The sequence below is a fragment of the Mustela putorius genome, unplaced genomic scaffold (assembly GCF_011764305.1).
Source record: "Mustela putorius furo isolate JIRA1106 unplaced genomic scaffold, ASM1176430v1.1 tig00000450_pilon_pilon_pilon, whole genome shotgun sequence".
In the NCBI taxonomy this organism is placed as follows: Eukaryota; Metazoa; Chordata; class Mammalia; order Carnivora; family Mustelidae; genus Mustela; species Mustela putorius.
The window spans coordinates 15,508,648-15,529,455 of record NW_025421385.1 but is presented as its reverse complement, the minus strand read 5'-3'; the positions used below and the strand labels follow the sequence as shown (position 1 = coordinate 15,529,455).

The 20,808-nt window shown below is 46.3% G+C and overlaps 1 protein-coding gene across 1 annotated transcript in view; it reads left to right on the top strand.

Annotated features, from left to right (window-relative positions):
• The first annotated feature begins 2,117 nt into the window (after nucleotides 1-2,117).
• The window catches only part of MTHFD1L (methylenetetrahydrofolate dehydrogenase (NADP+ dependent) 1 like), a 183,635-nt gene continuing 164,944 nt past the window's right edge, over nucleotides 2,118-20,808 (top strand). Inside the window, exons 1-7 of the mRNA XM_045080183.1 lie at nucleotides 2,118-2,466; nucleotides 8,888-8,972; nucleotides 10,092-10,142; nucleotides 10,233-10,286; nucleotides 13,338-13,462; nucleotides 15,781-15,881; nucleotides 18,205-18,341. Of these exons, the coding sequence (XP_044936118.1) occupies nucleotides 2,240-2,466; nucleotides 8,888-8,972; nucleotides 10,092-10,142; nucleotides 10,233-10,286; nucleotides 13,338-13,462; nucleotides 15,781-15,881; nucleotides 18,205-18,341 (780 nt within the window). The 5' untranslated portion in view covers nucleotides 2,118-2,239. The remainder of the gene's footprint in view (nucleotides 2,467-8,887; nucleotides 8,973-10,091; nucleotides 10,143-10,232; nucleotides 10,287-13,337; nucleotides 13,463-15,780; nucleotides 15,882-18,204; nucleotides 18,342-20,808) is intronic.

Here is a 20,808-nt window from a genome sequence, read left to right as displayed (position 1 = left end):
TGGGGACTCTGCTTCTCCCTTCACCTCTACCCCTGCCCCATGCTGGTGCCGGTGCGCCAGGGTGGCACAGTGGGTTACAGCCTCTACCTTCAGCTCAGGTCACGATCCCGGGGTCCTGGGATTGAGCCCGCATCTGGCTCCCTGCTCAGCAGGGAGTCTGCTTACCCTTTTCTCTCTGCCTAATTGTGATCTCTGTCTGTCAAATAAATAAATAAAATCTTAAAAAAAATAAAGTCACAATCATAATAGATCTTAATTAAACATTAATTATTATAAAGAAATTTGTGCTATTAAGGTTCCTACATGTCACATACATAATATCCCAGCCTTATTTTGTTCTACTATTTCGTAAAGTAGAGTGGGAAATCTAACTCTTTTAATAGCATTTATAATAACTCATGATTCTTTGATTCAAAGAAAGTTTTATTACCTTAATGTTAAAAATAGCAACTCAGGGGCACCTGGGTGGCTCAGTGGGCTAAAGTCTCTGCCTTCATTCAGTTCAGGTCGTGGTCCTGGGGTCCTGGGATCGAGCCCTGCATCGGGCTCTCTGTTCAGCAAGGAGCCTGCTTCCTCCTCTCTCTCTGCCTGCCTCTCTGTCTACTTGTGATCTCTGTCTTTCAAATAAATAAATAAAAATCTTTAAAAACAAAACGGAACAAAACAAAAAACCAGCAACTCATGGCGGGGGGGGGGGGTGGCTCTTGGGTGGCTCAGTTGGTTGGGCATCTGCCTTCAGCTCAGGTCATGATTCTGGAGTCCAGGCATGGAGCCCCTGGCCTTGCTGTTCAGCAGGAGTCCGTTTCTCCCTCTCCCTCTGCTCCTCCCCCTGCTCCTGCTCTCTCTCTCAAATAAATAAACGGGATTAAAAACAAAGATTAAGAACATGATCATTTGATTCAGGCAAATCTCCAGCTCTGTCAATGATACAACTGACCTCTCTGGACCCATTTCCCTCAGGATCAAAGTCAGTACAATATTCAACACATTACAGACAGTCTCTGACTTACAACTGTTCAACTTACGATTTTCCACTTTACGATGGTGTGAAAGCAGTGAGCATTCAGCAGAAACCAAACTGCAACCGATTTATTCTCTTTCCCTGGGCTATCAATACACAGCAGTATACTCTGCCCATTCTAGGCAGGTCTGGAGCCAGAGGGGCCCCCCAGTCAGCCACGTGGTCACAGGGTAAACAACCCACATACCCACAACCAAGCTATACCCATATAACCACTCTTTCTTCCACTCTTAGCACAACATTCAATAAGATACACGAGATATTCAACACTATTATAAAACAGACTTTGTGTTAGATGGTTTTGCCCAACTCTAGCTACAGTAAGCATTCTGAGCACATTTAAGTTAGACTAGGCTAATCTGTGATGTTCAGTAAGTCAGGTGCATTCAATGCGTTTTCAGTTTACATGGTTTCAATTTAGAGTCGGTTTCTCAGCAGGTAACCCCATCATGACTCCAGAGAGAGCTGCACATTGATTAGGATTAAAGGAAATGAAACTCCAGCACTTTGTACAGGGCTCAGCTACTGGAAAACCCCTCTTTGTAGCTTGGACTCGTTTTATTCCCGTTTTGCTTGGGATTTATAGTCCTGCCAAGATTATAAACCGGGATAATCTCGTTTAAACTGGGAAGGCAACTGAGGTTCACAGAGATTAACTCGCCCAAGACTACAAGTCAGCCTCTGAACTCCAAGACCCACACATCCTTCAGGGCTAGACCACCTGCAGCGTAAAACATCCCGTATCGGCGCCGGCGCCGGGAGGCTCAGCCAAGCGGCCTTCCAGGAAGCGGACTCCCACCTGGGGAGCGTCAGCATCCTCTGCAGGAGGGAGGAGGTGCGGTCGCTGCGCTGGACCCCGATGCCCCACCCTGCCCCGCCCGCTACCGCTCGGCCAATTTCCAGCCGCGATGCAGCGCCGGAAAGCCTGCCTCCGACTGCCGGGCCATTAGGACCGGCCGCGCGCCCCGCAGGCCCCCGCCCCTCTCCACGTCACGGCCTCTAGGTGCAGTGCCCCCTAGGGGCTCCCCGCGCCGGCTCGGGAGGCAGGTCCCGGTCCTTCCCGCCACCGGCCCGTTACCCGCGCGCCGGCTCCCAGCCCGGCGCCAGCCCCGCCGCCCCCCGGAGGAGCCTCACGCCGCCGCGCCCCCGCGCTGCGCAGCCCCGTCTCCGCCCGGCCCGCCGCAGCCGCCTCGCCCGGCCCGCCCGCGCCCCCGCGCCATGAGCGCGCGCCTGCCCTCCTTCCTGCGCGGGCTCCGCCGTCCGCCGCGGCCCCCGGGCCCGCCGCTCCGCCTCCGAGCGCCCTGTCGCGCCAGCAGCACCGGCGGCGGCGGCGGCTGTGGCGGCGGGGAGGGCCTGCTCGGGCAGCGGCGGCTGCGGGACGCCCAGGTTGGGAGCAGCCGCGGACAGGGCAGCCAGGCGCCCCCGGCGCGGGACTCGCTGGTCAGGTGAGTGTCCGGGGCTCGCCGCCGCTCCGGGGGCCGCGGACGCAGGAGGTGGGGCGTCCGGGGCGCTCCGGTCTCGGCAGGGTCCTGGGTTGGGGGTGGCCCGCGGGTGCTTCTTGGGGCTCCGGCTCGGCAGTGCTTGGGGCTAACTTGTTCGGGGCGCCCGGCGGCGGAGGGGGGCGGGAGCGCGTGCGGGCCCCGGGGCCGGCCCAGGGCGGGGAGCGCGGGGGCGCGGGCATCCCGGGCGGGTGCGGCACCCCCAGACCGCGCGGCCCTCCACGTGCGCCACCCCGGCCGCTTCTGATGCAACGGCGCCGGGCGGGCGGGCGGGCGGGAAGGGGGCGGCGCGGCGGAGGGCGGGAGCGGGGCGGAGCAGGGGCGGTGGCTGGGGCGGGCACGGGATGCCGGCGCGGGCGGGGGAGAGTTGGCCTAGGCCCGGCGCCCGCGGCTACGCGCGCGGTCCCCCGCGTCGCCGCAGCCTCCTGCGGGTGGGAATGCCTGCTTGCTTCGGTTGCATAATCATCTCCTGGGTGCGTTAACGTGCAGCCGGGCCCACCTGACCACAGGCCGAATGCGGGCGAGGAGTCGGGCCCTCGCCTGCCCCCATCGCCGCATGGGCGGGGCCGGGGGTCCCCAGCGCGGCTGCGAATGGAAAGTTCTCGCCCGACCCAGAAGTGAACTGTGGGAGTCCTGAGCCCAGCCTTTTCCCCTCCTCCTCCCCCGCACCGGAGATGCCGCTCGCGCCTCTCCTCCCCCGTGTGCACCCTCTCCTCGCCCCTCCGTGGGAGAGAGCGCAGCAAGAGGTTGAATGGCCCTTCCTGGAGGAGTGGGTTCGCCGGGGAACTAAACCTGGGCGTGAAGCACTCAGGGCAAACCTAGAGGTGTCGGGAAAGCCCTTGCCTGCCCCCGGTTCCGGGTGGCCATGACCCTGAGTAGGCTGTTCTCCATCCATTCACATCCTCTTCCTTTTTCCTTCCGTCCCTTTTTGTAAAAGTAATTGCCTTTACCTCCTCTGTTTCCAAAGCCTTTTATGTTTATGATGTGGCCGGTGACTCTAAGGAGCCTAGTGCTTAGTTTATCCTGTGTTCCTCCGGAATGCAGGAGCTCCTTTAGGCCTCTTCGGGTCAGGAGAACTTCACCAGGGCACAGCTGAGCTCGCCTTAATGGGTTAGGGTTTGACGACAGTATGGGAGGCAGACACCACCCCCCCTTATTTTCTGGGGAGCTCTTAGAGCTACATTTATTGCCTGTGTCCCCCCACCTCCCTGGAGTGAAAGCTCTGTGGGGCCGGCGCCCTTGTCTCTTACTCACTGCTGGATCCTTCCTTCTGGAAAGACGGCCATGTGTAGGTGGACACTTGTGACATGATGGGTGAATGCGTCACTCAACACGGGTTTGTTTATGGATTGGATTCATGAATGTTCTTTTCACTACCTGACTTAGAGATGAGCAGAACTGTCGGGGGGGGGGGTGCTGGGTCAGGCTCCTGCTGACACTGAGGAGGGAGGGGTGATGTCAATTCCTGCACTGGGGGAGGGGGGGTGGTAGTCGACCTCAAAGGGTTATGGAAAGAGAAAACACGTGTAAAATGCATAATCCAGGAACTGTCATAGCAAGGCCTTCACAAATATTGGCTATTGTTTATAATTTATTTTTTGAGCATTCTAAGCCAGGGGTTAGCAGTTCTGCCTAGGACTAGACAGTAAATAGGTTAGGTTTTGCAGGCCAATAGGCAAAATAGAAGCTATTATGTAGGCACTTTTCTGTGAGAAAAAAATCATTTTCATGGTGTTTTACTGACAAAGTCAATTTTATTTATGGATACTGACATTTGAATTTCCTATAATATTCACATGTTACAGAATGTTATTATTTGATGTTTCTAACTGTTTAAAAGTGCACAGTCTATCCTTAACCCTGTACTCCTGTTCTAAACTGCGAAGAGAAGGTTTGTACAGTGAATTGCTGCTTCATAGGACTATGGTTAAGGGCTAGGTGCTCTGCTTTGCAGTATGACTCCAGTACTTACTAGATGGGACAAGCTGTTTGATCTCTGTTCGTATAGGAAAAGGGAACCGTTATCACCAGCTTCAGAAGCTGTTATGGACATCACTATACTCTGCTGATCCTAAGAGGCATATTTTTTAATATCTCCAAAACTAGTATTATAATCCATTGTGTCAGACAATTGCTGTTGGCCACGTGACAGTCATCATCTATTTGTCATTGCCTGTACCCATGGGAACCTGGGCCGTGCATATTGTAACTTAATTGACGTATGTGTGTCATCTGACAAAACTGTCCTCCGAGAGATTCCCCCAGAACTTGAAGGAAGGAGGGGAGGTGGGCCTAGCCAGAAGTCACCTAGGACAGACATCCGCAAATCCGTGTATGTTAGTTTTTTTTTTTTTTCATGGACATATACCAGAAAAGTGAATGAACAAGCTCCCTCAAAAGCATAGTGGCCTCTCATTTCCCCCAAATAATCCCCAATAGTTCCATAACAAGTCATGGAAGAAGGCCTGTTTTAGGAAATGAAATGATTTCTTGTTGTTGTCTGACAACTGTCCATTAATACCTGGTAGAATTGAGAAAATGCTAATATTAAAACTTACAGAATGGGTGTCAGGAATTTAAGGAAAACTGCAGGGATAGAAGTGATACAGTTTTTTGAAAAATAACATATCACTAACACAGAGGGTGATGTTGTTGGGGAAGGGAGAGAAACTGCCATCAGGACACTTGGATCAAAAAAGTCACTCAGGGGGTACCTGGCTGGCTTCGTCCCAGGAGCATGTGACTCTTGATCTCGGGGTCATGAGTTCGAGCCCCACACTGGGTATAGAGATGGCTTAAATTAAATGTTCTTAAAAAAAACAAAAACAAAAACACTCAGAAGAGTCCTATCCTGAATGTGAAGAAGTTTTAGGAATATTTCAGTTTGGTAGTTTTACTTTTTATGCTCATATGAGTGGTTTATGGCAAACAAAAAATGTCTTCATCTAAATCAGTACTGAAAGCATTTTCAGTACTTACAGAATCCACAATCTGTGAGGAAGAGATGGTGCCATAGTTTAACTGCCAGCTGGTTTTCTTCCTTTGTGGTTTGTAAAACAGTGGTCTGTCTTTCCATTTCTATCTGAAATTGGGTGAAAAAAAGCTCCTAGCTCAGTCCTATGCATAAATAGGAAATGAGCGAGGCTGCTTTAATAAAAATACTGTTAATAAAATAATTAAATTAAAATTAATTAAAAATACTTTAATAAAAAAACTGTTGTGGACGTTACTGTCCAGAGGGAGGCAGACAGGGAAGGTAACATGACGACCCTATGATCTTTGCTCCCTGCTCAGCTCTGGGCAAAAGGCAGCAAGAGGGAGAGGGCGCCGGGGTGCTCTTGTATCTTTCTCTTTGCTGCACGTTCCTTGCGTGCTTCTGGCTACAGCTCACAGCCTCGTTGGCCAGCAGTTAGTGTCTTGAGCCCATTGAGCTATGGGGGAAACAGGGACCTGAGCTCTCTAGCCGGATGCCAGGTGTAGCTCACGCTCCGAATTCAGTTAAAGAGGAAAATGCGTGGAAGGATTCATAGGAAGTGCCCAGTCATCCAAGCCGACATCAGTTGCGTCAGTACTACTGTTACTATTGTACTGAATGTATCCACTAAATTACCAGGGTGTAGATTTGTTAAGCTGCTCTGGCTGGTGCTTTCAGCCTGGGCTGTTTCTCGGAATACTGATGGCAATCTTTGGAAGACACTGTTTTGGAAGTTTCTTTTTTTTCTTTTTTTAAAAGATTTTATTTATTTATTTCACAGACAGAGATCACAAATAGGCAGAGAAGCAGGCAGAGAGAGAGGAGGAAGCAGGCTCCCCGCTGAGCAGAGAGCCCGATGCGATGCGGGGCTCCATCCCAGGACCCTGGGATCATGACCTGAGCAGAAGGTAGAGGCTTTAACCCACTGAGCCACCCAGGCGCCCCTGTTTTGGGAATTTCAACGCTCTGTGCACACTGGTACCTCTTTTCCCTTTGAAATAAAGTGGCTCTGCGCTCAGGGACGTACTTAAGTCCGTAGTTTTAAATAACCTTACAGCTGCCTCTGAGTCTCTCGTGTGGCCACAGTTAGCTGCAAGGGAGACTAAGAAATGAGGTCATTATTCCAACGGCCTTCTTCTACCTAGTGAACACATTATTTCCCAGCCAGAGGGAGACCAGCCTGTCCGTGGAGTCAGTGGTATGTAACTTGGGTGCTGGCGTGCGAGAGCACCTGTGTCTGAAGGTTCCAAAGCAGCAGGTTCAGCTCCTTAACCACTGACAAAATCCAGAGGCAGAGAGACAAGGAGTGAGACAAGAAGGAAATTTATTTCGGTGAGGCTAACACCAGGAAGATCGTGGACTAACCTCTCAAAGACAGTCTCGCAAGGGCTGAGGATACTTCCAGGTTTATATAAGGAAAATGTGGGGCTGAGGTTGGTGGGCACAGGCAGGGTGGGCAGTAGAGCTCGAGTCATTGTCTTGGGGTCCATCCTGGGTAGGGTCTTGCTGGCTCAGGGCTGCCCTTACTGCTTGAGGGGGCAGTCTGAGTTGTGCCCCCCCCCCCACCCCCATCTAGGGATGCTTTGCCTTCCAAATCTTTTGCCTGAGGTAAGAGATAAACCGGAAGGAAGAATTTCATCAATTAGAAAGTTAAAGGTCAAAATGGAGGTAATTAAGTCTTTTCCAGTGGTTGATTCTTTAAGCTACTAGTTACATTATTATAAATTCGACAATGTTCTTCATTAAGGAAGTTCTGAATTTTGGTTACACTTGGCGGCCTGGTGGCCTGTCAGGAGAGTCAGCAGTCTTTCTAGCTGGAAATTGACAAGGCTGCTTTTTTTCCCAGGAGTGAGAAAATCTCTGATTAGAAACATTTATCCTACTTTTTAGATCAATTGAGCCTGGTGACTGCTTTGCTGAAAATCTCTGATTAGAAACATTTATCCTACTTTTTAAATCAATTGAGCCTGGTGACTGCTTTGCTGATCCCTGTAAGAATCATGAGTAACCCCAAAGAATGGGGAGAATTAGCTCTGTTAGCTTCTTTGGAGACAGGTTTGTGTTTTATGGAAGTGTTTGGTCTCTTCACTTCATTGAGGGGTGGTCAAGGTTATGAAGAGTTTTTGGGAAAACTGTTGCTGTCAAACGAGTAATTTTTAGTGTTGCTCTCTGCCTGGAAATTCACCTTGTAGTTTCTGGAAGCTGTTTGGTGCATCTAAGACCTTATCAGAGATAGAGGACAAAAAAAATTTTTTTTTAAGATTTTATTTATTTATTTGACAGAGATTACAAGTAGGCAGAGAGGCAGGCAGAGGGGGAGGGAAACAGACTCCCCGCTGAGCAGAAAGCCTGATGCGGACCTGGATCCCAGGACCCTGAGATCATGACCTGAGCTGAAGGCAGAGGCTTAACCCACTGAGCCACTCAGGCGCCCCTAGAAGACACAATTTAAAGACTGTCTTAACATGGGGCCTAGGTACTGCCTTGGCTGAGCCTTTTGTCTATTATCCTGAGAGAAGAAAAGCCAACTTCGTATGCACAGGAGGCCCACATCACAGCGATGGGAGTAAAGGAGTCTGAAGTCCGCAGGAGGAGCCTGTGGCTCATACATCAGCGGGGCCTGCCCTTCCTGGACTGGCACCCCTTGCCTCCTCCCAGTGTTACTAAGGTGGCAGTGGCATCTGCTGGCGCTTTTAGGAAAGTCCAAATGCAGATTTGGGTAGTGGGGAGTTGGGGAGTTCTGAGGAGTGACAGGCTCTCTCCCTAAGAGGCCTGGGGAGCATATGCGATTCAGATGCAGCCCTACCCTGATGCAGCCCTACCCTAGCGTTTCTGTTCCCATGCCCCGTCCCTTCCCCCACTTCCCTTTTCCGTCCCTACGCCCCGGCCTGCCCCCCCTTCCCCTCTGTTTTCTTCCCCTCCCACTCCCTTCACATTCCTTTGAATTCTGGGACCTGGGATTTGTCTGGCAGCAAGCCCCCTCCCCAGTCTCTGCTACCCTCCCCCGCACCAATGTTTGCAGTCCCCGTAGGAACCCCCCCTCAGGATGGATGTGGGTGGAGGAAGGGGATTCTTTAAGAAGAAGTAAGACGTTTGTATTATAGTCAGCTTGAAAAATACAGGAGAATTCACCCCAGGAAAATAATTGTTAACAGCTCGTTGGCATGCCTCTGCTTATTTTTGAAATCAGATGGTCACAGTTTACGCGGTGTTGTACTTCAGGATGCTTATCCCGCCCCTCGTCGGCACACTTCCCACGCTTGAAGCGCATCCTTCTGTCGTCTGACTATTTTCACTTACAGTAACGAGCTTTCTAGGAAACTGTATTGGATCGGTCCTTTCTAGTCATTAACAAAGACATGACTGTGGGTTCTCTTTTCTTTCTCAATGCAGAGAAGTCATTCGGAATTCAAAAGAGGTTCTGAGTTTATTGCAAGAAAAAAATCCTACCTTTAAGCCGGTGCTTGCTATTATTCAGGTAAGGTGCTGCTCTTTGAGGATGCTTTTCAGTGACGAAGAGAATCGTGTACGGAAGACCAGGGTATCTCTTGTCACAGAAGCGGTCTTAACAGGGAGGAGAGGGCAGAGATGGAAATACCGTCGGGTCCCTCTTCCTTTGGTCATTTTGCTCCTACCGGGTTACTGGTTAGTTCCCTCCCTGCTTGGGTGGGTCTTTTGTGAGTCTTTCTCCCCTGGGTGTGAGTAGCTTTGTGAAGTTAGGGGTTATATGGACATCTGCATGGGGTTATATGGACATACTGTGTCCGTATGTGCTCAGAGATGCCTATCAGATGTGACTTGAACGTGAGAAGGGGCAAAGTTCCCCCTTTGCTTCTGTGGAAGGCAGATGCTTGGTGAGGAATGGTACTTAGTGAGCTTACTGCGAAACCTGCTAAAGCCTGCCGGAGGTCCTAAGGGCCAGACATCAGTATGTGTCAGAAGGACTTGGCGTTTCCTGTCTGTCTCTTGGCTGGGGCCCCTTCGTTCCCAACGGTGGTTGGTTTGCCCTCTTGGCGCTCCCCTGGGGTGACAGGGCAGTCAGGAGGGGAGCCACCCCTGGAAGCTCACACAGCACAGCAGGTGGGCCACACGGAAGGTGTCAGGACAGCGGCCTAGAGTCCCAGCGGCGCTGTGGTTTTCGAGACTGGAGCCGTGCTCAGGTCACTCGCATTCTTGGGGGTCGTGTCGATACCCCCTGCAAAGACAGGCAAGCGAGAAGGGTAGAAAGAAGAGTGGCCTGAGCCTGGAGTTCCGGATTCTGCTTGCTGACAGCTTCCAGCTCCGGGCAGGCCACCTAGAGTCCTGTCTCGGGTGTCCTTGTTTAGAGAGCGGTGCCGGCTGGGTGGCCACTCGAGCCTTAGGAGGGCTCTCGCTTTTTTTTTTTTAAAGTAACATAATGTGAAAAGCTGAGATACTGACATGTGAATAAATACCAGCTCTTAGCCTCCTTCTGTGAGCAATTAGAGCCTGTATTTCCTTCTCTTTCTGATAAATCGGATAATTTATCATCATACAATTCATCTCTGTATTACGTGTTGTGCTTTTTCAAGATTTTTTTGTTGCTGTTACATTCTCCTTCTTGCTTCCGTCTCCTCAGGCAGGTGATGATAACTTGATGCAGGAAATAAACCAGAATTTGGCGGAAGAGGTGAGGATCGTTGAATTCTACAAATCCCTCCTACGCGTTTGACGCTCCGTTCTCTCACAGCGACAGAATAACGTTGTGTTTCTTTCACAGGCTGGTCTGAACATCACGCACATTTGCCTTCCTCCGGATAGCAGCGAGGCCGAGGTAACTACCACGGGCACTTGAACACCGGGTGCTTCTCCCTTTAGACATCATATACCTGTTAGCATCTCTTAGTTGTCGTTGGAAACGAAACTTTCAGTCTTTGCTTGTAGCTGAGTTCTTAGAGGGAAGAGGTCACTTCTCCTTCTAGTGGAAATGCTCCTTGATCTGTTGGTCCCTCAGTACGTGTTTCTGTGGAAGGCCGGAGCTGGACTTAGTAAGTAATAGCCTTTGCAGGTGTCGTGTCAGGCCTGGGAGAAGCAGCCACGCCCACACGTAGTGGTGAGGAAACCAGACCCCGGGCCGTGCTAGCGTTTGGTCCTCTGACTAGCTTTTCTTCAGACGGGCTGTGGCAGTGAGGATTTATTTGACTGCCAGTGATGGAAAACTTTGAATAACAGAAGAGGAAATAAGACAGAAGTTTATTTTTCTCTTAGGTCAGTAGGTTTGGAAGCAGGCAGGTATGGTGGTATCACAAGGTCACCAGAAGCTTGGGTTCCTTCAGTCTTGCTGTCCTGTCGTCTGTTGTGCTATCTCATATCCAAGATGGCAGATTCAACCCTGTATATCACATCCACATTCTAGCCAGTGCCGAATAAATCCAGACTTAGTGAGAAGAAACAGGACTCGAAAGGAGTATTGCAATAGGGGGTGTACCCTGATGGTAAGATCTAAGATCTGTAATTCTTTGAAAGGTAGGCAAAAGGGTTTTTCTTTTTTCTTTTTTTTTTAAAGATTTTATTTATTTGACAGAAGAGGGAGATAGAAAGGGAACACAATCAGGGGGAGTGGGAAAGGGAGAAGCAGGCTTCCCGCTGAGCAGGGAGCCCAATGTGGGGCTCTATTCCAGGACCTTGGGATCATGTCCTAAGCCGAAGGCAGATGCTTAACGACTGAGCCACTCAGGTGCCCCCAAAGGGTTTTTCTTTTACACAGCGGGGTAGAACCCGGTGTGAGAAAGTGGGATGAGAGGGGACCTTGATGGGACAGTAGGTCAGAGAATGTTTTACCCTGTGGCCAGACTCTTCTCAGGAGGGGTTGTCTGCCAACCAAGTGAGGGGTGGGTCAAAGCTTAGCCACCTGGGGGAAGGAAGGAAACTTTCATTTTGTTTTGCATTTTGCTCAGATGCAACAATGGAGGCAAGTAGTTCACCTGATCTTTTATGAGATAATGAATGGGCATTTTTAGGGCCTGGATCTGGTTCTTTGCAGTACACAAGAGAGGGGGAGGATTTTTTAGCCTTCCTTGTTTTCCCAGATCATGGGGCTCGGTTCAATGACTTCTTGCTACCAGCAAGTAAAAGGAATTCCGGACAAGGACAAAAGACAGGTTCCCAGTCTCTTCCCTTCAGGAACAGTTCCTGAAAGTCACGGTTATGCGTCCCTGTCATTGGCCTGATCCTCATCGCTCTGCCACGAAGCAAGGAAGGCTGGGAAATACAGTCTTTCCACCGGGTGGCCTTAAACCATTTGTTATGGCACCTAAAAACCAAAGTTTATTACTAAGGAAGAAGGGAAACCATATCTGGGCAAACCATTTCTGCCACACTTGCCTTTATGATATATTACAAGTATTGACCCCCTGACATACCAGCATTAACAAATGCCGAGAAATTTGTTGTCCCTTTGCGGAAGGACACCCGTTGTCTGCATTTGGGTTGTTTGCTTCGGTATTGCTAGCCCTTCACTTTTTTTATTCCTGGACTTATTTTCTGACAATCATCTATTTCCTATTTTTCTTTAACATTCTGGTAAGTCTAAATTTGTATGGTGGTATTACTATTCTGTTGGAAAAGAGGAAGGATCTTTATTAAGATTTTGTTGTTGCGTCTCCCACAGCCCAAGTACGGGTGACAGCAGACCCCTCACTTCATTCTGGGCTCTTGACCCGCCATTACCCCGTTAGCCCTTTCCCTAGCTTAGTCTGCTTTCATTTTCTTTACCACCGTTTGCCATGCCCAGAGATTATACTACTATTACTGTTGTTGTTGTTATTATTATTTTTTTCCTTTTCCCTCTTGTCTTCCCCACTAGAATATAAACTCCAGGAGGGTTTATTCACACCTGTATTTCCTGTTTCAACTGGCACAGAGTAGAGATTCAAAACATGCAATGTCTGTTGAATGAACAAAAGCCTGGTCAATGAATGGAACAAAATTTTCTTTCTTGGTTTTTGTGTATCACAGCATTTTCCTTTCTCACCAGGTGGAAATACCACAGTGATTTTTTGCTAGATGGTGAAACAGGTGGTGAAGGCAACACTGCTCACAGTGAGACCCATATCCATGGGCAGGTGTCTCTTTTATTTAGGAAACGAATAATATTGTGAAGTGAAATGAATCCATGTATTATCTCCTGGCATAAATAGAGCTAGACAGACAGGACCAGAGCATTTCTTATTGAAGGACACACCCAGACCTTTGTTAGCTTTTTACATTTTTACATCACCTTCCCAAGCTGTACTTCAGTCTTTTTCAGAAATAGTGAGTTATTTTAGTGTTTCCTATAAAGAGGAGATATCTGTGCTTCAAATTTATCAATCACAAGCCTTTGGAAATGCTCTCTGGGTCCATTCAGGCCTAGGGGACGTAAGGGCCTGAGTGATGGCTTCTAGAGGGCAGCAGTTGGGAAGCCTTTGTGGAATACGTTGTGTTTGCAACACAGGCTTGTCTGGGCCGGGTTGGAACGCCCGAGATTTGTGCCCCGTGGTCTCCCTGAAAGCTGGCAGTGTGTTTCACTCCAGTACAGTGGCGGAATTGTCTTTTGCGTATCTCAGAGTCTGGTTTGGTTTGGTTTTGTTCTGTCGTGGCAGGGAGTAGGGCAGTAAGAAAGACAGAGAAGTCCCTAAAATTCAGCCAAGGCCGCTTCTGAAAACTTACAAACATGTTGAAAAGAGAAATTAGACTTTCTTCATTCTACTTTACAGCAGCTTCAACAAGGAGTGAAAAAGAAACGAGGCATTTTTATGAATCTATTTTTTTTATATGAAACTATTTTTATGGGGTCTCATTTTTATAGTATTGATTTGGGGGCTTGTTTTTTTCACCTCCGTAGATTATAGATGAAATCTTGAAGATTAATGAAGACGCCAGAGTACATGGCCTTGCCCTTCAGATCTCCGAGAGCTCCTTTAGCAACAAAGTCCTCAATGCCTTGAAACCAGAAAAGGATGTGGATGGGTGAGAAAATACAAAAGAAAACAACCCAGGGGCGCCTGGGTGGCTCAGTGGGTTAAGCCGCTGCCTTCGGCTCGGATCATGATCTCAGGGTCCTGGGATCGAGTCCCACATCGGGCTCTCTGCTCAGCGGGGACCCTGCTTCCTCCTCTCTCTTTCTCTGCCTGCCTCTCTGCCTACTTGTGATCTCTCTCTGTCAAATAAATAAATAAATAATCTTAAAAAAAAAAAAAAAGAAAAGAAAAGAAAACAACCCAGTCTTATTGCTAATCGAGCTTTTCTACTGTGACCTTTTTTCATTTTAGTACCACTGTTTCGGCTGGGTCTGTAAGTAAGCATGGAAGAAGTCCTTTAACTATTTCGGGAATTTGTGGGCTTTTAAAATTCTGTATAAGAAAGTTACATACCGGGACGCCTGGGTGGCTCAGTTGGTTAAGCAGCTGCCTTCGGCTCAGGTCATGATCCCCGGGTCCTGGGATCGAGTCCCACATCAGGCTCCTTGCTTGGCAGAGAGCCTGCTTCTCCCTCTGCCTCTGCCTGCCTCTCTGTCTGCCTGTGCTCGCTCACTCGCTCTCCCTCTGTCTCTGACAAATAAATAAAATCTTTAAAAAAAAAAAAAAAGAAAGAAAGTTACATACCTATTTTGGAATAGGCACTTGCCCTTTTATAGGGCTTGGGCACCATTCTGGAAGGAACATCCTTCACACCATCACATTCATTTCGTAACCTCCTGTCTGATTCACAGAGCCCTTGGCCAGCCTTCCTAATCTAAATAAGCATTTCCTTGAAAATTCTGCCAGACCAAAGAAACCACCCCAGAGTCCTGACTCACCAGCAGCACCCCATGCTTCCTTCGTCCCAGGCCAGTTGAGAAAAGCGAAACAAGCACTCTCATTCACAACACAAGGTTTTATTTGAAAATAGAGGGAAAAGCCACAAATATGTGGTGCGCTAATATTTGCCTTTGACTCATGTCCTGCCGCGACATCCACCTCATGAGACGAGTACTGCCCATTCATGTGGGCGATGGGGACTTCTCCTGGGGAGGGAAAAAAACCTCATTTTCCTGCGTGGAAATAGGAAGTGTGTTTTGTACTGCGGCAAAAAGAACATCATGTATTTAGCATTGTAAGCAAAGGCTGGAAGCAAAGTTAAAAATCAGACTCCCATCCAGTATGCCTCACGGGAGCTGGATTGAAAGGCTGCCGCCTGGTGGACACACCCAGGCTCCTTCCATTCTCAAACCTCTCTGGGCGCTCAGACCCAGGGTAGACACAAACACGGGTTGAAAAGTTGTCATGAAAATCTCTGGTTCTGTACTAGACTAACTAGAAGGGAGAAGAAGCCCTGTTCAGTGAGAAAACATCCAGAACCTGCAGGTATCAAAGTGTAATGTCAAATCTTCTGTGAAAAAAGAGAACTATGAACATTTTTCCATGTCTCCATTTTATCACAAACTTGTAGGGAGCCCATCGGTTTCACTAGATAGTTAGGGACCATTGGGTCCTGGCTTTGAAAGAGGAAGAGCGCAGAAGCCATTCAAAGTACATGGTCACTCAGATTTTATTTCTTGATTTCCCAAGGAGGTAAGTACTGATATTAAATTGGGATCAGACTCGTGAATCCCAACGTCTTGGTAGGTCACCCCAGATTTCTAGGATTGGTCCTGGATTTTGATACTGATTGAGATATAAATTCCCTCAAGGAAAAAGCAGGCTCGGCTGCAGGACAGTAGGGTTGCACATTTTAGGGACACCATTCCATGGAGCGCACCGAGCAGAGCTCCCTGCACTTGTGCATGGTGAGGCTTTGCATGGCCTTGTGCTGGTCCTGCTCTCCAGGCAGAACCAGAATTCCCAAGGTTGGCTCAATCCACAGGAGACACTTCAGAGTTTCCCAAGGGACTGCTCTAAAAAGCTAGTGGCCTTTTTTCTTGCTCATTCTTTATATTTAATGACGTAATATATTCTGTCTATCCAGTGCTGATGTGGCTATCATTTGGGATTAATACATGTGAGTTAGGGGCACCTGGGTGGCTCAGTGGGTTAAGCTTCTGCCTTCAGCTCAGGTCATGATCTCAGGGTCCTTGGATCGAGCCCCGCATCGGGCTCTCTGCGCAGTGGGGAGCCTGCTTCCTCCTCTCTCTCTCTTCCTGCCTCTCTGCCTACTTGTGATCTCTGTCTCTGTCAAATAAATAAATAAATAACATCTTTGAAGAAAAAAAAATAGAAGAGTGTGTTAAAAAAAAAATACATGTGAGTTACAGATGATGGAGCTTTGACCATGTTTTGGCTTACAAGTTTCCTTTTTTTCAACTTCAGAGTAACAGACATCAACCTGGGGAGGCTGGTCCGTGGGGATGCCCATGAATGTTATGTCTCACCTGTGGCCAGAGCTGTAATTGAACTTCTTGAAAAGTCAGGTATGATTGCTGCTTTAGAAATGCTGCGATTTTCTCTTTTTGGGGACTTACTTATTTTTTAATAAGGATTTCTTTCTGGAAGAGTCTAATTGAAACATGGAAGTAATATTCAATGTCAGCTCTTTTGCTTATCTTTGAGGAGATACAAATGACTCTGACAGACTTTTCTAACAAGGTTACCTCTATTACAGTTTTTAAAAAGAAACTGGTAAAGATGAGAGAGACCTGTTGTGCACAAAGGCTCAGCTTCTCTCAAGAAACACTCAAAATAACCACAACAGAAAATTTGTTAACATGTAAACTTAAATAAAACTTATGTGCAAGATTTAAATGAGGAGGCTGTCAGACGTAGTTCAGGGTATGGGAACCTCGATTGGGATTTATCAGTGAGCAGTGACTCTTTCTATAATCAGTATTTAATTTCCATTGTTTACCCCTTGACCTAGCTTTTTTATGTCATTGACATAGAAATGAATAATTTCTTTTTCTTGGTTATCAGATTAATGAGTTTCATATATTTTAAAGGCTTTCTAGCTGAGTATATAAAAATTTAAGTAACTAGGGGCACCTGGGTGGCTCAGTGGGTTAAAGCCTCTGCCTTCGGCTTGGGTCATGATCCCAGGGTTCTGGGATTGAGCCCCGTGTCAGGCTCTTTGCTCGGCAGAGAGCCTGCCTCCTCCTCTCTCTCTGCCTGCCTCTCTGCTTACTTGTGATCTCTGTCTGTCAAATAAATACATAAAATATTTTTAAAAAAATTTAAGTAACTAAAATTTTTCTGTTCCACCTTAATAAAAGAGAAGCAGATGTTCCTCTGCACACCCAAACGTAGAACCATCAAGCAAAAATTGCAAAGTATTTAATATCTCAAATATATAAAGAACTTATACAAGTCAGTACCCAATAATAATAATAGTAATCTGATTAAAGTATTAGAAATGTCTGAATAGACATTTTCCCAAAGAAGGCATACATATGGCCTACAGGTATATGGAAAAGAGCTCAATACCACCGACCATCGGGGAAATGCAAATTAAACCTTAATGAGATATTACCTCACACCAATCAGAATGGCTAGAATAAAAAATTAAAAAAATGACAAGTGGGGGCTCCTGGGTGGCTCAGTGGATTAAAGTCTCTGCCTTTGGCTCAGGTCATGATCCCATTGGGCTCTCTGCTCAGTGGGGAGCCTGCTTCCCCTTCTCTCTCTGCCTGCCTCTCTGTCTACTTGTGATCTCTATCAAATAAATAATAAAAATAAATTTAAAAAAAGAAATAACAAGTGTTGGAGAGGATGTGGAGAAAAGGGATCCCTTGTGCAGTGTTGCTGGGAAACTGCAAACTGGTTCTGTCACTCTGGAAAACAGTATGGAGGTTCCTCGAAAAATCAAAAATAGAACTACCATGTGATCCAGTAATTCCACTAGCTGGGTATTTACACAAAGAAAATGAAAACACTAATTCCAAAAGCTATATGCTGCCCTGTGTTTATTGCAGCATTATTTACAGCAGTCAAGGTACGGAAGCAATCTACAGATAGATGAATGGATAGAGAAGATGTGTCCATATACAATATGGAATCTTACTCAGCTGTAAAAAATGAGTGAGGTTTTGCCTTTTGTGGCAGCATGGATGGATGTAGAGGGTATCATGCTAAGTGAAGTAAGTCAGAGAAAGACAAATGTCATATGATTTCATTTATATGTGGTACCTAAGAAATAAAACAAAACAAAAAAACAGAAACAGACCTGTAAACAGAGAACAAACTGGTGGTTGCCATGGGGGTGGTCAGTGGGCAGTGTGGGTGAGAGGGGAGTAGGATATACAGGTTTCTCGTTATGGAATGAGTAAGTCTCAGGAATTAAAGGCACAGCATAGGGAATAGAGTCATGGTATTGGACTAGCATATGGTGACAGATGGCAGCTCTGCTTATGGTGACCATAGTGTGACATACAGTCTCGTTGAATTGCTACATTGCACACCTGAAGCTAATGTAACATTATGTGTCAGCTGTACTTCAGTGAAAAAATTCCTCCAAAATATATACCAGAGTTCCATTACAAGATGAGCTTTTCATATATACTTTTACAACATTAGCCACTAAGCTGAGATGCTGCTTTTCCATCATGTGAGTGATCGGGATGATGATTCTCAGTCATTCAGCCATAACATTCACAAAAAAGAGTAAGTCATGGTAGCCATTGTGGGCTCTAACTTGGCTCAGAGGGCCAAGTTTTAAAAGCTTCTTTGTCCTTATGCTAAAGCTACAGGGGAGGAAGGCTCTGAAATTTTGATCATGATACTGAATTTCCATTTGGTGGATAGGTGTCAACTTAGATGGAAAGAAGATCTTGGTAATAGGAGCCCATGGATCTTTGGAAGCTGCCCTGCAATGCCTGTTTCAGAGAAGAGGGTCCATGACCATGAGCTCCCAGTGGAACACACCTCAGCTTCAAAGCAAGGTAAGCATTTTTCATGTGGGAAATAGAATTGTAAGTGCTTATATTAGAAAAGGAAAAGGACTAGAAATGTATAGGCTAAGCATTGAACATAAGTGAGAGGAAGAACAGCAGAAAATCTCAAAGGATGGGAACCATAAAGAGCAGATATTAATGAAATAGAAAGCAAGTTTATGTCAGAGATGATCAACTAAGCCAAAAGTCGGTTCTTGGAAGAGTCTAATAAAATGGAAACACCACTAGTCAAAATAATCTAAACAAAAAGAGAACACCAGCAGTGTTAGGAATGAACAAAGGGACATAACCGCAGAACAAAAATTATTTTCAAAAAAAAGAGGCTATGAACAATTTTAGTAAACTGGTAAATTTGAAAATCTGTATGAAATGAGAACTTCTAAATGTAACTTACAAAATGGATTTAAGTACAATGATTAGACTGACATACATTTAAGACATTGGACCAGTCTATCCACCAGACATGCAAACTAAAGGAGTTCTACCACCATCAGAACACGTCATAATCTTACCTCCAAAGAATGGAAAAGAACACTTTCTAACCCATTTTGTGAGTGCCCAAACCAGAGTACAGGATGCTCAAGGACAATTATGGGCTCATTTCAACCAAATCCAGCACCAGATTGGGGTTATCATAGGATTGCCAGTGTGGTTTAATATCAGAAAAATCCATTAAGATTTATTGACATAGTTCACCACATTATCAGATAAGAAACTATGCTGTCACTATCATAGATACAGAAGTCATTTGACAAAATCCTTAATGATTTTTTCCCTAAAAAACCTTATCTAGGAAATTACAGGAATTCCTTAACCCAGTAAATATCTATGAAAAATTTAGAGCAAGTATCTCATTAAATAATGAAATATTAGAAACATTTCTTTTAAAATTTGGAAAGATATAAGGGTGCCTGTTATCAGTCGTCCTAATCAGCTCTGTATGGGAATTACTAGACAGTGCTGTAATGTGAAGAAAGGGAGAATTTATATTGTTTGGAAAGGAAGACACCAGACTGTCATCAATCCTAGATGAGAGCATTACCTACATAAAAAACTCAAAAGAATCTTAAAAAAAATATGAGAATGAATACAAGTTCACTCGGATTCTTGGATATGTGCATTTCTAAACACCACACCCATAGTTAAAAGAGTAATTTTTTTTTCAAAGATTTATTTATTTGAGAGAGAGAGTGCAAGCATGTGAGTAGTATAGGGTATGGGAGAGAAGGTCCTGTTTTAAACAGACTGCGCTGAGTTACAGAGCCTGACTCAGGGCTCGATTTCACAACCCGGAAATTGACTTGAGTTAAACTAGCTGTGCCTCCTGGGATCCCTGTAATTTTTTTTATCAGTTTTTTAAAATTGATTCTAAATTACAGTTTATAATAGCAATGAGAATATAAGGTACTTGGGATATATTTAATAGAAGTTATTTCTGATCTTTTGAAAGAAATTATATAATTTTGATGAAGGTCATTAAGAAGACTCCAAAATAGAGATACCATGTTCATGGATAAGAGGACTCAATATTGGGGTGCTTGGGTGGCTCAGTGGGTTAAGCCTCTGCCTTCAGCTCAGGTCATGGTCTCAGGGTCCTGGGATCGAGCCCCGCATCGGGCTCTCTGCTCAGCAGGGAGTCTGCTTTCCCCTCTCTCTCTGCCTGCCTCTCTGCCTACTTGTGATCTCTGTCTGTCAAATAAATAAATAAATAAATAAAATATTAAAAATAAAAAGAGGACTCAATATTCAGAGAAGCGGACATGGCAGCATGTTGGTGGCTTTGTAATAGAGAGATTTGGCCAAATTAGTATCTTAAAGATACTGATTCTGCCCGAATTAATCTATAAATTTGAATCAGAGTCCTGACTTATTATTGTTTTGGTGGGTTTGACAAGCTGATTCTAAAATTTAACAGAGGGGGTGCCTGGGTAGCTCAGTTAAGCATCTGCCTTTAGCTCAGGTCATGACCCCAAGACTTTGGGATAGAGCCCCGCTTCTCCCTCCCCCACTCCCCCTGCTTGTGTTCCTCTCTCTCTTTCTGTCAAAAAAATAATTTTAAATTATTAATAATTTTAAATTGTAATAAAATAAAATCTACACAGAGGTAGAAGGGCAAAAACAAGACAATATTGAAGAGATCTTAAGCTGCAAATATCAATGTGAAAGAATTTTTTAATATAGCACTTGCTGAAAAAAAGCATTTGCAAAAAGGTTCATTGCCTGTGACACCATTTATTTCAAGTCTAAAAGCAGTGCCATGTATATCTATGCTTTAGGGCTACATATATAAACTAACAAGATAAAGAAATGCCTGGTCCTTGAACCCAATCAGGAAACCATTTACAGGACAAGGATGCGGATGTGGGTGGAAAGGAGACTCAGCGGTGTTGGCCGTGCCTTTTTTCTGGGCAGTGGGCTGGGTGTCCAGGTGCATTCTATCATCTGTTTACATTTT